At 37.2% G+C, this 17,905-nt stretch overlaps 1 protein-coding gene across 1 annotated transcript in view; it reads right to left on the minus strand.

Moving 5' to 3' along the window:
- Positions 1-17,905, minus strand: part of MALRD1 (MAM and LDL receptor class A domain containing 1) — a 761,302-nt gene that overhangs the window by 144,832 nt on the left and 598,565 nt on the right. Inside the window, 5 exon segments of the mRNA XM_055332672.1 lie at positions 1,496-1,681; positions 1,684-1,726; positions 4,347-4,363; positions 17,067-17,241; positions 17,244-17,270. Coding sequence (XP_055188647.1) covers positions 1,496-1,681; positions 1,684-1,726; positions 4,347-4,363; positions 17,067-17,241; positions 17,244-17,270 — 448 coding nt within the window.

The raw sequence follows: 17,905 nt of genomic DNA on the forward strand, positions 1-17,905 counted from the left end.
ACATCACATACAAAAATGAAGTCAAATGGATTAAGGACCTAAATGCAAGACCTGAAACCATAAATTAAAAGAAAACATAGGCAGTGGACTCTTGGACATTGGCCTTAGCATATTTTTTTCTGGATTTGTCTCCTCAGGTAAGGGAAACAAAAGCAAATTTATCAGTTTGAAGTACATGAAACTAAAAAGCTTTTGCACAGAGAAAGAAACTATCAACAGAACTAAAAAAAATACTAAATGGGAAAAAATATTTGCAAATGATGTACTTGATAAGGACTTAATATCCAAAATATACAACTGAACACATACACACACACACACACACACACACACACACACACACACGTAATCAGATTAAAATGAGCAGAGGACCTGAATAAGACATTTTGCCAAGGAAGACATCCAAATGGTCAATGGACACATGAAAATTTGCTCAACATCACTCATCACCAGGGAAATACAAATAAAAACTACAATGAGATAATCACCTCTAAGATTGATTAGTGTCAAAGACAGGAGATAACAAGTGTTGCCAAAGATGTAGAGAAAAAGGAACACTTGTATTGTTGGTGAGAATGTAAAATGGTACAGCTCTGATAAAAACAAAACAAACAACAACAAAAACAAATACTACAGAGGTTCCTCAAAAAATTAAAAACAGAACAACCAGACAATCTAGTAATTCTGCATCTGGGTATTTACCCAAAGAAAACAAAACACTAATTCCAAAGGATATGTGCACCCTTATATTTATTGCAATAAACATAGCCAAGATATGGAAACAACCAAGCATCCATCAATAGATGAATGGATAAAGAAGATATGAAACGCACACACACACTAGTAATATAAAGGATAAAAAACAAAGAAATCCTGCCATTTATGACAATAAGGATGGATCTAGATGATATTGTGCTAAGCAGGTCAGTCAGACATAGGGAGACACATACCATATGACTTCACTCATATGCATAATCTAAAAACCAAGCAAAAACAGAAATAGAATCATAAACACAGAGAACAAACTGGTGGCTGCCAGAGGGGACAGAGGTTGTGTGGTGGGCAAAGTCAGTCAAGGAGAGTAGGGAATGCAAGCTTCCAGTTATAAAATAAATAACTCATGGGGAAGAAAAGTACAGCATAGGAAATGTAGTCCGTAATACTGTAGTAACTTTGCATGGCGGCAGATGGTAATAAAAACAACAAAAAAGATAACAAATACATAGGAGCATCCTCCACATAAATGGCCCAGATGTAAATAAAAAAGGAAATCAGGTAAGTTTAACAGAAATTAGTGTGACTACAAACAGAATGTTTCCAGAAACGCTAAGCAAAGTCTACGTGCTTTGTTTAGCAACAAAATACAAGCAACTACGTTACTAATGATAGAATCATGGTAAGACTCTAGAGAACTTTGCTTCATCCGTCAAGTTCTCTTTATAATTTCCAAACTGCATTTCTTCCCTGACACACTGAGTTAGTGACAGTAACTCACAGCAGCTGGATTCATCTTCATTAAAGTGACAGTCGGACACTCCATCACATAGCAGGAGAGATGGGATACACTTGTTGCTGGAGCACTGGATCTCCATTTCACCACAGCACTGAGGAGGGGGGCTGAGAGAACAATCCTTTTCATCAGAGCCATCTATGCAGTCTTCCTGTCCGTTACATTTCCCTGGAGTGTGTAGATACAAGAAAACTGATGGGCTTCACAGGATGATGGCTAGGGGGGCCCCAGGACCTAAACAGAGAGCAAGTTGTTTTCATATTAGGAGAAGTATTGCTCTGTCCGGTGTTGAAATATCATAGGATACATTTATTCCTGGGTAAAAATGAAACATTATGGTAATTTAAATAAATTAATCTTCAATTAGGAATGATGTGAGCTCCGCAAAACATCCAGGTGTTATTAGAGACTATGCCCCATCTTAACCTTAGAAACAAGATCCTTTAAAAAATGACACTTTCAAACTAAAGAAGAGATTTTGGTTCGTGTGGTTTAAATTTGACCACTACATCGGATTTTCCTTGAGAGTGAAGCTATTTTACACAGTAAGTTAAGTACTTTGGAAAGCTGCATTTGCAATTCTAGAATTATGTGAAGGAAACTGTCATTCGACCAGTAGGTAGTTTACAAACTTTTTGTAGCCTCCACTTGGGAAATTTGGCTCCTGAGACCCTGGTCAGGGCTGAGTCACAGAAGTAGACGTCTGGCATGAGTTTGTCACACTGCTCTAGGCCCTTGGGTCTCGATGACAGCTCAAAGGTCATGTGCTGTCATATGGAAAGCACCAATGAAATCATAATGGATGGCAACATACTGCCCTAGCAGGAATCTTGAAGATAATTGGTTCAAATCCAATCGACCTATTTTACAAATGGGGATGCAGAGGCCCATAATTTTTGAATGAATGTACAAAGACATAATACTAGTTTATAAATTTTTATCACATGAAACTCTTCTGCAGCACTGGTTTGTTTGTCTGTTTGTTTGTTTATTTATTTATTTTTGCAGCACTGGTTTAAATCAGTTCTAAGCCAAAACTTAAAGCATGAGCAAAGACTGATGACTTGCTGCAATTTTTAGAAGTCAGAAATATATGAGAATATACCTAATTGCATTAATTTTCTGGAATAACATTGGTGCAATGGTCCTTAAGCTTCGTATTATCTCTTTAACAGTTGTTGATGAACCTGTCAGTATATTAAGGGGAAAAATAGATAATGGTGGGGACCAGTTCAGGAATAGTTTTGTGTTCTTTACATTTTAGAACAACTTTTATTCATATTGTTATTTAAATTATATATGAGATTATATATTCTATCTTATACAAAAGATATATAATTATAATTACACAATTATATAGAAGATATTGATTATATATTATATATAAGATTATATAAGAATAATTTGTTTTATGTATTAAGATGCTATTGTGAATTTCTTAAAAAAATGAAACTTTAAAGTTTTTCTTTCTCCCAACTCAATCGAGTGGTGGTAATATATGTAGGATATATTTAGACTCAAACTCTGTGGTGAAAGCCATATATTTGCGGGAAATTTTCCAGGAAACCACCTTATTGGACTGGGCTAAATGTATGACTTTAAGACACTCCTACCATGTTTTTATCTCACGACTAACAGGTCATAGTGGCATATACACTTGTAGTGCTCTGATGTACGCATCAGAAACTCAAATTTAGAAGGTAAATTGGATTTAAGCTTTTGTTTTGTTTTGTTAAAGATTTTGTTTATTTATTCATGAGATACACAGAGAGAGACAGAGATACAGGCAGAGGGAGAAGCAGGTTCCTGTGGGGAGCCTGATGCAGGACTCGATCCCAGGACCCTGGGATCACAACCTGGGCCAAAGGCAGATGCTCAGCCACTGACCCACCAAGGTGTCCCTGGATTTAAGTTTTTATATCTTTATACCTACACACACACACACACACACACACACACACACATCCATTAGATTAAACTCACATTTAAGGATAGGTAGACATTCTTAATTTGATTTTTTCTAAAATATTTTATATGCTGAACTTTCATCTTTACGAACTCATCAAAGGTTGAAAAGTTTGAATAAACTGCATATGATAAAAATTTAGAATCAGATTTCATTATATACCTATTACTTAGCTGAGGTACTAACCTTTCTGAAAAAAAATACAAAGGAAGTAATTTTTCCGTATTCCAAGACAAGCACAAATTCCCAGTGCTCCTCCCCTGTTCAGAATGAGGCATATATGTGTGTCTGTTTGTGTGCATGCACACGCACACATGTGGGTGTGTTCCCCTACATTTTCCCTTACATTAGATATGTAAATATAAATAATACCTTTTATTTGGAGGAATTATTCAGAATTATTTATGGCAAAAGGTACTCAGAGCTCACTTGTCCTTCTTTACAAGGAAATTGGTAGACTTGTGGAAATCCTTTTGTGGATTCTGTCTTGGGCTGAGGTTTTTCCACCAAGATTAAGGTGTTTTATCCCACAGCTGCCTGGCGGGGGTGGGGGGGCTTTGCAGACAGCTCCCAGAGTCCCACCCTGGGAGTTTCCATCTGAAGTTACAACCCCTCCCGGGAAATGGCTCCATTCACTGACTGGTGCACTGGGGATAGACAAGCCCAGCCCCTACGCCTCAGCCAGGGACAACTATGAAAGGGCCAGTGTGGCTCCAGAGCCCCCATGGCATGGGCTGAGGCCCCCCTACGGCACCTGCATCACACCTGAGCGTCCCTCCGCCCAGTCTTGCTCCCTTCGCTCCATGGGGCTTACTGCTGGGAGAATTTCCAATCGGCTTTCTACAAAGGAATCTGTGTCTCAAGGTCCACTTCCCTGGGAACCTTGCCTCAGATACACTCCAAGCACCAAAACGTATCCGGTTTTAAACTGAATTCCTCTGAATCACTTCCTAAATTTTCGCTAAAGTGTTTCTGATGTGAGAGGAACATGAACTTGCATCCCTAGGGGAGTCTAAATAGGCTCTTAGCCAGAAGCACTTCTCCATAAAGCCCAGCAATTCTCTTAAGTCTCTTGTTTTATCTGATGAAAATTCTGTATTCTGCTACACAATATATCCGTGCTTAGCTTGACAGTAAAGTGCTCAGACAGTAAAATGCTCAGAAGTTGCCAGGGGTTGGGGAATAGAAGAGATAAATGATGTTCTCATTCATTTGGGGAATATAAATAATAGTGAAAGGGAATAGAAGGGAAGGGAGAAGAAATGGGTAGGAAATATCAGAAAGGAGACAGAACATGAAGACTCCTAACTCTGGGAAACGAACTAGGGGTGGTGGAAGGGGAGGAGGGCAGGGGGTGGGGGTGAATGGGTGACGGGCACTGAGGGGGGCACTCGACGGGATGAGCACTGGGTGTTATTCTGTATGTTGGCAAATTGAACACCAATAAAAAATAAATTTATTATTAAAAAAATAATAATAAATAAATAAAATCTTAAAAAAAAGAAAAAAATGAGTGTGGTACAGGGGATTTTTAGAGCAAGGAAATTCTTCTGTATGACACTACAATGGTAGATATATGTCGTGCTATAGACCAAATGTTTGTGTCCTCCCAAATTTCATATGCTGAAATGCGATGATATGTAGAGGTGATTAGCTCATGAGGGTAGAGCCCTCGTGAACATAACAATAACTCTTGCTCCTTCCACCTTGTGAGGACACAGCAAGAAGGCATCATCTAAGAAAAAGCAGCAATAATATACCTCAGAATCTGTACTTGAGGGACACCTGGGCGGCTCAGTGGCTGAGCATCTGCCTTTGGCACAGGTCATGATCCTGGGGTCCTGGGATCGAGTCCCGCATCAGGTTCCCCACAGAGTCTGCTTCTCCCTCTGCCTATGTCTCTGCCTCTCTCTCTCTGTGTCTCTCATGAATGAATAAAATCTTAAAAAAAAAAATCTGTATTCTAGCCTGTATCTCCTATTTGATGTTTTTCTTCTGAAATCTCTATGTTCTAGTTTCTCCAAATCCCTTTTAAACTTCAACATTTAAAGTACACAATACTTTAAGGGTGCCTGAGTGGCTCAGTCAGTTTAGTGTCCAACTCTTGATTTTGGCTTGGGTCCTGATTTCAGGGTTGTGGATTGAGCCACACATTGGGCTCCACCCTCAGTGGGGAGTCTGCTTGTCCTCTCCCTCTGAATCCCCCCCTTGTGCTCTCTCTCTCTCAAATAAATAAAATCTTTAAAAAAAAAAGTACACAATACTTTGATAAATGTAGTGTGCATAGGCCAAGCACACTGGCCCATTATTTACCATCCCCAGTGAGCTGCTTAGGCAGGTTGTTTAAAACCAATGGACCTAAAGTGCAGTGGACACACAAGGAGCATAGAGCCTTATCAGTGCCAACCCTGGTATGCTGCATTGGAAATGCATGCTGCTGTACCTACATGAGGGGGTAACTTTGTGGGAGAGAGGAACGTGATCAGAGCAAAACTAAGACCTCCAGGAAAGCAAGCTGAAAAGAGCACTTTCAGGTGTCACTTCCATATGCCCCAAGGGGCACCATCAGGATAGAAAAAAATGAAAGAGAAAGTAAGAGAGAGGGTTATTCACATTTTGGAGAGTGTGACAGAGAGACGGGAGCAGGAGAAAAGACGCTCCAAGAAAATGGTGCACTCATTTTGACAAAATGATTCACTGTTGAACTTAAAGTCACTTCTTGTTAAGTCAACATCTCTCAAGCTGTATCTGATAAGAGGTACTGCATAGACCTGACGCTGGGCAGGGAGATGAGAGGCTGGTGTGAAAGCTTCGTGCACGCGTGTGCGCGTACACACACACACAAACACGCACACACACTACTATACTATCTCATAATATCTGTAGGGGAAAGTTCCTCAAGTGAATTACAAGTCTAAAGTGTACTGGGATCAATAATGAAGTAGATCTCATGTTGTAGTTTGCAACTGATTTGTTCTCTATATATTAGAGCTAATTCAAGGCGGTATCAACAGTAAAGCTACATTCACTCACTATATCCCACCAAGTGCGCTTCCTCCAGTGGAGAATAAGTGTGGATGTACAGTAAGCATCTTAAATTGTTCATAGGTCACTGCTGTATTATATTGCATGACGAGTGGATAAGCACATGAGCATTCGTTTTTGTATGCTTCAGCAGAAAATAAGGTAAGAAATGCTGCTTGGGAGTATAGGGAATTTGTATTCAAGTTTGTTTTGAGAAAAGTGATTCTGAAACCAGCAGAAAATTCCACAATTGAAGCTCTTCTGGCACCACCAGAAAAAAAAAAAAAAAAAAAAAAAAAAAACAGCGGAATCACTACAACTGCGAAAACTGCATATTTGTCATGTCTTTATCCATTTTTTTTTTGCTCAGAGTTGTGATTTCACATTGAATTTGGCCATTCCAAATCAGAGTTGAAGAAGTTTCAAACTTCATTTGAAAATACAGTGACATTTTAATGTCCAAATAATTAATGTCATGAAGTGTTGCTCAACAAATATTTCTTAAACTGATGAATAATAAATCAATGATTTAAATAGTAGTTTTACTTTCCTTGATCGTATGCAATGAGATAAGCAAAATGGATAAAACTAAGAATGCACTGACAAATTGACAATCTCCATTTATTTAATATGCCACAAGATAGAGTAGATCAGAAAAAAATAGAAACTCTAAAGTTCTCTAAAAATATAACCTTCTGATATATTTAATAAATCTGTAGTTTAGCAACTAAAGCTATCATACATTCAATAGAAACTAAGGGTTTTTACCAATTGCTTCAGAAGTTTTATGGGATCTTACGTAAAGGGCTTTTAAAACAATGCTCTCTATATGAATAAATCTTCCCTTTTTATTTTGCAGTAAATCTCAGGAGAGGGAAGAGGAAAAAACCAAAAACAAAATACCTGGGACAAAGAAGTTTAGGAACCAACTTTGTTGACTAATTTTCCTATTCCTAGTAACTAAGGCATTCCTCTGAACACCACTTTCTATTTCATTCTGTGCTCTGCAGACAGTTACAGTTCCTGACATTTTGGGTATTTCTTTGTCCTCCTACAAAATGTTGTTTCCTTGTTCACTCAGTTTTGGAAGCAGCTGAAATATCTTTCTTATACCAATAAAAATTATTTCATACTAATAATTTACAGTGAAACACAGTGAAACATTCTTATGATTTTCATGTAAGTTCAATAAAAGCCTAAAAGTCTCAAGGATAATCTGATGGATTTTTATCTTGATGATTAATATGTTTAGTGAAAGCAAAATTGCCTATTTTAAAAGGAAAAATATATACATAAGGAATTTCAGTTTTAAAGACCAGGAATTAAGCTCTTGCCAAATATTGCTGTACTTAATGATATAAATGGTAAAACGCTCACTGTTAAATACATCAGTTATAAATTGGTAATTGTTTATCTCTGCCACATATCTCAATAACAATACTTAAAAAAGTCACAAAAAATTAAGACTATAGGAGGGGAAAATATCGCACATACACACACATAATTCTTCAGAACTTTTGGTTTGAGGATATTTTGAGCTATAATTTTTGTTTATATTTCCTGAAGGATCATTCACAGAGTATAAAAATATTCATTTCTTTAAATATTTTATTTATTTATTTATTCATTAGAGACACAGAGACAGAGGCAGAGACACAGGAAGAGGGAGAAGCAGGCTCCACGCAGGGAACCCAATGTAGGACTCGATCCCGGGACTCCAGGATCACACCCTGGGCCGAAAGCAGGTGCTAAACCGCTGAGCCACACAGGGATCTCCCTTTTTTTTTCTTTCTTTTTTAAATTTATTTATTTTTTATTTATTTTTTAATTTTTCATTAATAATAGTTATCTCTAATTTGGAGCCCTAAGAGGATCATTTTGATTTTCTTATTTAATTTTAATATCTAATAGCTTAAATATTCCTGGAAAGATGGAAGATGACCTTTGTTGGGACTAAAGAAAAACAGAAGAGTGTGGTACAAACAGAGATGTATGGGGAGCATGCAGAGTATATGATGAGTCAGGAGGGCTTATTTGGCTGTCAGAAGGCCTACACGAAAGAGAAAAGCCAAATGTCTGACCGAAGAGACAAAAGGAAAGGAAATCTAACAGTTTACAGAAGTTGGATCCAGTGTAAAAGCTGATAAGAACCTGAGAACAGATGCCAAACAGAAAATAATCATTATTTTCAAAGTGAAGAGCTGTAGCCACTCAAGGCTAAACTAAAATAAGTATAGAAGAAAGCTGAAAGAATTAAAAATGTATATAGACATACAAATAATGCCTTTATATATGTATATGTGCATTTGTACAAATATCATATGTAAGTATGGATGTGTGCACATGTGCCCATTGGTGCGTTGTTTGAAACCATGGAGCCTTCACAAGTGATGGAAAGAGCGGGGGATGATGGGCAACATAAGTGAGAGAGCACACAGGCTGTGGTGGAGGGGTGAACATCCTACTGCCAGAGAATCTGCTCTCCCCTAGCTCACATGGAGCTTGCACACTTGAAAGAAAATCAAGAATATACTTAGGGAAAATCAACAGCTGAGGAAACAGAACATATTTCAGAGGCCCCTAAAGAGTTATCACTTTTATTCAACATTGACATTTGCCACGATTATAGCCAGTTCCTTACTAACTAAAAAATAGTGATAGCAACGTAAATGATTGAAATTGCATAAATGAAGAATTTTCTGTCATAATCTAACCCCAAATAATCTAAAACGTGTGTGAATGTGGGAACATATATAAAAATATAAAATGTTAGAGTGTTTTTTGGTCATTTCTTTCTTGTCATGAGGCCTGGAACCCAGAGAGACCCTAGTGGATAACCCATTCCTATTTTATCGTTTCCAGATGGTACAACAGTTCCTGGTCGAATATTTCTATGCTGGTGTGGCTTCTATTATGCACAATATTGGACTAAGTTATATATTTGACCTAATTTAATGCTATTGTTCACTTGGTAGCTCTGGCCCATATTAACTGCAATTTTATTTAACAGTTAAAAAAATTCCCCAAATGCTGAACTCTTGACTTCTACTTTTAGGACCATTATTATTAAATAAGCTTTTTAAATTCATGCTTCATATTGCTTCCAGTTTACATTTCCCAAAGGAAGACTCCTGCTCAAAAATGATGCTTCAATACTTTACAGGATTAAGACCACTGTCCCTGCATGATGAAGTACCATTGTCCTGATGCCTGACTCAGCCTCACCTCTCTTCTCCCTAACAAACCTACAGTTGCAGAGGAAAATAATGAATTTTTCAGATAAGATGGTATCATACTCTTTGCTGGCTGGGAAGGAACCAGGAAAGAAAATGCCATCTCATTCCTGTGAGTGGGAAACCTTTTACTTACAGAAATTTTGAGTATCTTGACACCAATCAATTATTAAATTTTTGTCTAAGTGTAGAAGACTTGAGGTGGAGAGTGGGAAACTATTTCTCCATCACACACCAGAAATATATACAACTGAAGGAAATCGAAAGGTTTTAGGAAGGCCAAAGGAAAGACGGATGATTTGCTGAGGCTAGTGATAGAGAAGACCACTCAGGAATCAAATATAATTCTGTGGTGATCTTTCAGAGATCTCTCAGCTGTGGTGTCTTGACTACTTCTATGACCCAACCCGAGAAAGTGACTGTGATCCCATAACTTCCAATTAATAGGGCATCAGCACTAGAGATAGAGATAAATATAGCTATGTTTAACCATTATTTACTTTTGAGAAATATTAACGAGTAGCTTTATCTCTAAGTTCAGAGTGTTGTATATGATTGAATTATTATTTTAAAAAACACATGATTTTTGGGGATCCCTGGGTGGCGCAGCGGTTTGGCGCCTGCCTTTGGCCCAGGGCGCGATCCTGGAGACCCTGGATCGAATCCCACGTTGGGCTCCGGGTGCATGGAGCCTGCTTCTCCCTCTGCCTGTGTCTCTGCCTCTCTCTCTGTCTTTCTGTGACTATCATAAATAAATAAAAAAAAATTAAAAATAAAATAAAAATAAAAAACACATGATTTTTAAGACTAATTTTTGCCTTTCTGATAAAATGATTAAAAGATTACTTTGAAGTTTATTAGGTTATCTTGCCCCATATGGGATACTTCAGTAGGCATGGGTAATATTACATTAATTGTATTACAATCAGAAAGACCAGAAGAGGCAAATAGCAAGGTAAGGATATTTTAGAACTTATGCTGACCTCCTCATTGATCAATCATTTGCTCTATCTGGCAGAAACAACCCAGCCCGTCATCTCCTTATACCTGTTTTTACCAAAACTTAGTTATTTCTTTAACCTCATGTTTTCTATTTTGAGCAAGTTTATATTAGCAAAAAGAACTCATACATATAAATCAATTTATTCTTTCTGAAGCCAAGAAAGTTGTGTTTTTGTTGTTGTTGTCTATTTTTGCCACTTCCAACTATTTCCAGAAAGAGTAACCAATCCTTTCTGGGTAAAGTGCTGTCACATGCTAATAAGATGGTATCAGAAAAAACGTTATCAGAATTGTTAAAGCCACTGGAGTTTTAATTTAAAAAAAAAAAAAAAAAAAAAAACCTCTTCTTAAAACTTTTTTTTTTTTTTTTTTTTTTTTTTTTTTTTAGTGAAGTAGTGTCACTTTCTTCTTCTATTTCTTAGGCACCAAACAAACAAATTTGTTTTAATAAAATCTGAATGTTTTCCAAATAACAACATATGTGTTCCAGGGAATCAGGAAAACCATAATAAAAGTAGACTCTAATAGCCCAAGAGAACAAAACAGAGCCAGATTGACCTTGGCAATGCAAAGCTCCCAGAATCTCTCAGACATACTTGGCTTGGTAAACAGTTGGCCCTACTTCTGAGTGAAAAAAAAAAAGGTCTTAGCAAAGGTTATGATAATTTCCAAAAATGATTAGTTAGGAATTTGGAAGAAGACTATTGTTTTTACATGCTAGAGAAAGTACTATATCACTACACCATGTTTTGTTTTATATATACATTATATTACTTAGACATTAAAGTATATATTATGTATTTATTTGTCATACATACAAAAATATATGTTTATATGATAATATCAGTGCTCACATAAAAGCATTTACCTTTAAGAAGAATAGTAACCTGTGGTTTATCTTCCAAGTTCAAAGAGAGGCACTTGTCAAATCCAGCCAGGCTAATGGCATATAGTTCATACTGGGACTGAGTCTTCCATGGTTTTCATTTGGATTTTTCCCCCTAATTAAACAAAATTCCTTCCAGCTTGATGATCAGCAAAAAAATCAAATAAGAACCATCTCATAGTATAATATGCAAGTTTCTCCAAATGCAGACCATGGTGGGGGTGTGTCGGTCTTGCTCACATATGCCTGTCTGGTATTAGCTTTTAATGCCATTTTCTGGTTCTTGTATTTTGTTTTGTTCTTCCTTTAAATGTAATGCCCCTTCCCAGAGCAAGTAGAAATTGTCCCATCTTTTGATAAACGGTGAGGACTTCATGACCCACAATAATAGATTTAAAGGCTAACAATATTCTGTACATTCATCACTATTCTTTTTAAAATTAGGCTCATGAGGGGATACCTGGGTGGCTCAGCGGTTTAGTGCCTGCCTTTGGCCCAAGGCGCAATCCTGGAGACTCGGTATCGAGTCGGGCTCCTGGCATGGAGCCTGCTTCTCCCTCTGCCTGTGTCTCTGCCTCTCTCTGTGTGTCTTTAATGTCTCTCTCTCTCTATGTCTATCATAAATAAATAAATCTTTTAAAAAAATAAATTAGGCTCATGAATCACTAACTGAATCAAAATTATAAAAATGAACCATATATTAAAATTGCATTTTAAATAATTTATGTATACTTGGTATATCACTTTGATATAAAATAAGTATCTATTCTCAGGGCAGCCCCAGTGGCCCAGTGGTTTGGCGCTGCCTTCAGCCCAGGATGTGATCGTCGAGATCTGGAATCAAGTCCCATGTCAGGCTCCCTGCATGGAGCCTGCTTCTCTCTCTCTCTGTGTGTGTCTGTCATGAATAAATAAATAAAATCTTTAAAAAGAAATAAGTATCTATTCTGTATCACATGCTGACTTGAAATTTATTTTATGCTTCTCTCAATCAACCTAAAAGTTAAAGATCACTCATTCTCACTAAAATTAAAACACACACACACACACACAAAAACAGGATAATGACAACGGTGACTTTTTTTTTTTTTAACACAGAGGGACCCAAAAAAAGACAGAAAATAAGCCATGCAAATCACAAAATACCATAAGATACATAATAGGAGAGCCACAAATTTCAGGCTAAGAGAATCTGCCACAAGGTTTGGCTTCCTGTGGGTGTATTAAGGATAAATTCATGACAAAGGCTGCTTTGCTCTGCCCTTGAAAGTGGGAAAGCATTTACACAAGAGCAAGTAAAGGGCAAAGCGTTCCCAGCCAGAGAAGCGGTGGGACCAAAGTCATGGAGGTAGAAGAGTATGGAGCACAGCTGGACAGAGGAGGTCGGGAGGGGGGTGGTGGTCATATTTTAAGGGATTATTTCATAAACACAGATAAGAGTTGTACTAAAGGATAAGAAACTTATTTAGTAGGTAATTGAGAGCCTGTAAGCATTTTTCTTCTCTTTTATAACTTCTATGAATTTGTGTATTTCATTAGTTTCCCCTTTTATTTCCTCTCTATTAGAGTACAAACAGATAATTTATTATTCTTGGTTAGCTTTATAATTTGGTCCATATGCTACAGAGTATTGAAGCTTGATTATGATTAAAGAGAAAACTGGCCATCATGCAGACCTGGATGATGTGTAGATTAGATATGAGAGTATAATTTAGGGGACCCCGAAGCATGGGCTTGGTCAGGGACGCTTCCAACCAGCTCTTTTCTGACAGAGTGGTACAGGGACCACTAGAGACCATTCATAGTGATGGCAGGGGAGTAGATAGACCATTTTCCAAAGCAAGTATTCAAAGACCATGAAATTAGCCAGTCTTACCCACTGATTTAGTTCATCTCACTTGCTTCCCATTTGTCTTTCCAAGTTAGATTCTCAGTATTACATTTAATTTTTGGACCTATCCAAAATCCTTTCAATAAACTTAGTTTCTACTTAAGTTAGTGGAAGTCAGATTCTGTTGCTTACAGGTAAAAATCTTTCTTTGTTACTGTGTTGAATAAGAAAGATACCAGATCCACTTTTCTGGAACTTACTCTATAACAGGTACTAGAAGATGAATATTGTGTTTCTATACATGTCAGTAAATTAGATAAATCAGTTATGCAGCCATTACAGAGATCCTACTGAGTAATAGGGATGTCTTGAACTAGAGTTTGAGCAGTAAAATGGAAGGGAAAAAAATAAGAAGGCAAAATCTATAGAATTTGTTGCCTAAGGTGTGTTTAGAGTATGGTAATGGAGAGGTAAAAAAATAAACAAATGAAAAAAAAAAACACAACTTATATTCATAACTGCCCTTCCAATCCAAATCCAGTGCAGCACACTGTAGATTCTCAACCAACACTGAGTGAATGAGGGGCAGGCCTGCTCAAGTTTACCAACATACCAAAGAGTGACAGGTCTTCTCTAACTGCAGTGACACCTCTGCTTGGACCTATCTGCCCTCACTCCTGTAGCCCCTTACCTGCCCCCTCCTTCTCTATGGACCCTCTCCCCTTTTTTTTTCCTTTTTTTTTTGTCATTCTCTATGCTATTCCCTCTACTTTCCTGATCCTCTTGTACAAATCCAGCTGTGTGTAATCATAAAATGGAAGATTTGGAAGGGACTTAAGACATTATCTATTTCATTTCCCTGATGACAAAACATGGTCTAAAGAGTTTTAATGATTTTCTCAGAATTATATAATTATTTAGTGACACAGTCATGATTTAGACTTGCGTCTCCAAATTGTAGTCCAGCTGTCACCTCTCCATCACTCAATATATGTCTACAATATATATCATGTAATACTTTATGGAACTTCTCTCCCTAGATCTTCAAGTAAGTCAAATGGAATTGCAGTTTATTTGGTGGTATTGCATGCTCCTGACATGTCCACTATTGGGGTCCTTAGATCTCTGTTTGAGAAATATCGGTTTAATGGATGATTTTCTAAAAACATCTGCCTGAATCAACCATGAAGCAATCCTGTAAAAACTATACCTAGAAGTTCTGGATTTTGGATGGGCATTTGTTTGGAGGTGCTTCTTTTATAGGAAATCACAGAAAGAAGACATGGGTTAATGTGAAAGATCTTACTGTTTGTTGTCTGTTTTTTTTTTTTTAACTGTCCACAAAAATAGAATCTGTTCTATAACATGGTGGTTAATATCCTACTTAGGCAAATGTTAGAAACCCAATTACTGTTATTATGATTATTTAGAATTATAGTAACTATACAGCTCAGATTTCTTAGGCCTTGTATTAAATTAGGCTCTGGAGAAGAAACAGACAAGTCCTCTTGGTCTTGAAGAGCTCAAAACTAGTGGGAAGTGATATGAAATTCATGTATGTGTATGTATGTATGTGTATGTACATATGTATGTATGTTTATATGAATGTGGCAAGAGCTAAGAATAAGTAGGGGAAGGAAAAAAAAACTGGAGATAGAGGACAGAGAAGACTTTGATAGAACAGTGACTGGAAGGAACTAAGAATGGAAATGACGAAGAGCATTTACTCTTGGAAAGACAGGGTTTTCCCTTAGACAAGCAGTGACAAAAAAAGACTTTGGTTGTGGATACAGGTACATTTAGAGGTAGAAAAGAAACATTGAGGGAATTTGTAACCAAAGGGAGTTATCTTCTATTCAAAGGATATAAGAACATTGGCAGAGTAAAGAAAGTTGAAGGGAACAGCTGGGAGACTTGAGGATTGTTGTAGAAGAGCAGTGTCAGGAATGGGAAATAGATGTGTGTAGGACCCTTGACCACAAGATAAGATGATAAGCCAAAATTTTTTGTGGTCTCAATGAGCATGACCAGCAGCAGCCTGGAAAATACAAATGGTTATAATAACCCAACTTCAAAGACTGATAAGGCCATTATGACTGAACATGACCTGAATACTTGTATGTATTACATGAACTTAGTCTGATCAATAAATATGTTAATACATGTGAAGTGCTTAGCACAATGCCTGGTACATAATTATAACCCAAATTTATCTTTAAAAAATTGGATACAGGGGCACCTGGCTGGCACAATCAGTTAAGCATCTGCCTTCAGCTCAGGTCATGATCCCGGAGTCCTGGGATAAAGCCCTGCATCAGGCTCCCTATTCAGCAGGGAGTCTGCTTCTCTCTCTTCCTCTGCCCCTCCCCTCATTTGTGCATGCACATGTACACTCTCTCTCAAATGAATAAATTTTAAAAATCTTTAAAAAATAAAAAATTGTACATAAAATAACTCAAATTGCTGATTGAGAATGGAATTGAGATGCTAGATCATTAGATCTGAGATTATTAGGAAAAAAGTATAAAGGAGCTATTTTTTAGAAGAAAGTAGGAAGCACTGAGAATCTAGAATTGTATTTTTTCTTGTTAATTATGTTTGAAAACAGGTTTAAGAGTAGTAATCAGAAAGTAGAGGATATAATGATTAGATGAAGTTTTCAACCCTAAAATTTCAGACAGGATAATAAGATCCAGGATGTTAGTGTGGGAGCGGGTTATGGAAGAAAAATATTTATAAAGATGACTAGAATTAAAGACATCAACAATTTACCTAGGCTGAGTGACCTGGAAGTTGAAATTGCCCAGAATTTAGCATTCAGAGAAAAACTATTTGGAGGATAAGAACCCAGATGTGGGGGTTAAAATGAAGAAACTTAAATTTTTTTTTAAATTTCTATTTTTCTAAAGTAATCTCTACACTCACTCAACCTGGGGTTTGAACTTACAACATAGGGCTTGAACTCACAACTGAGCCAGCCAGTCACCTCAAAAAGAAGAACCTTTTAAATAACCCTGTAAAAATAAAATTTTGAATGAGGCATAGAATAGCCAGAAAGACAATGAATGGCTCTGTTATTTAACATTGAAAATCTGAAGACTTTAAAATGGCCACTGAAGTGGAAGCATCATAAATAGCAGACATTCAGATTTCAGTTAAGGGAATGATTTCATACAAGAAGAGTTATTGATAAGATTCTTGTTTTGACTAAGAATTCTAGATTGTACAGTAGAAACAGTGAGGAGAAGGGAGATGGCCTAGGAAATGGGAGAAAGCTAATATGGATGGAAAAGGTAGTTTGCAAGATGGTAGGTGATCAGAGAATCCTTACCTTGTGCAGTTATTGTGAACCTTTAGAAATAAAGAAAGTAGACAATAATGCTCTTTTAATGAAACTAACTTTCCTCTACATCTCGTAAGGAACCCTAATCAATTTGGCTGCCTGGAGGACATGAAAACTTTATGGGCAGAAAGCAACATCTACTGTTCTTCCTTCAATGTATACATAGTATTGTACCTGGAAACAAATGTTATTCATCAGGAATTCCCAATTCTTCTATATATGGATAGCTAAAACAATACTTGCACACCCCATCTGCTGAAGAATCACTTACCTCCAAAGACACATTCTGGGGTGAAAGTGATATCATCAAGGGCAATAAAGATGTCCTCATTTCCAGCCAAATCAGCTTCAAATGTCACTTTAAATGCACTGTTACTGGAGAGAAGCACATGTGTATACCGCCAACCGCTTCTTTTGTTTCCAATCACTGACCACACCAGGATGTTTATAGTCCAGATTCCTCAATGGTATATAACTAATAATAAGGGGGGGGGAGTCCACTCTTTACAGTACAGCTTGGATGTTAGAGATATATGGGCATCCTGGTTGTTAATGAAAGAATGGAATCTGGCAATGTGACAGCACAACACCTTGACTATCATACTTTTTTCAGTACAAATTGGAGTTACAGAATGAGTTATATTTTCTTTAAGTAGTCAGACCTCTGTTTGATTTTGTCATGTCTATTTTTTATTTTTATTTTTTTATTTTTTTAAGATTTTATATATTTATTCATGAGAGACACAGAAAGAAAGAGGCAGAGACACAGACAGAGAGGGAGAAGCAGGCTCCATGCAGGGAGCCTGATGTGGGACTGGATCCCAAGGACTCCAGGATCACGCCCTGGGCCAAAGGCAGGATCTAAACTGCTAAGCCACCCAGGCTTCCCTTTCATGTCAATTTCTGTGCATCATAGTAGGCGTGGCCAAAACCTGTAACTGTCATAAGATTCTAAAAGGCTGGAAGAACTATAAAACTAGAATTTCTCATTGCTAAAGGACTTTGTCCATGTTTTGCCAAGGTTCTTTTAAAAGAAGAGAACATTTATAATAAGCGAACATGACTGTGTACAAGCCATTTCAAAAGCCAAAGTAATGCGCAGGACATATT

This window comes from Nyctereutes procyonoides, unplaced genomic scaffold (assembly GCF_905146905.1).
Source record: "Nyctereutes procyonoides isolate TBG_1078 unplaced genomic scaffold, NYPRO_anot_genome, whole genome shotgun sequence".
NCBI classification, from domain to species: Eukaryota; Metazoa; Chordata; class Mammalia; order Carnivora; family Canidae; genus Nyctereutes; species Nyctereutes procyonoides.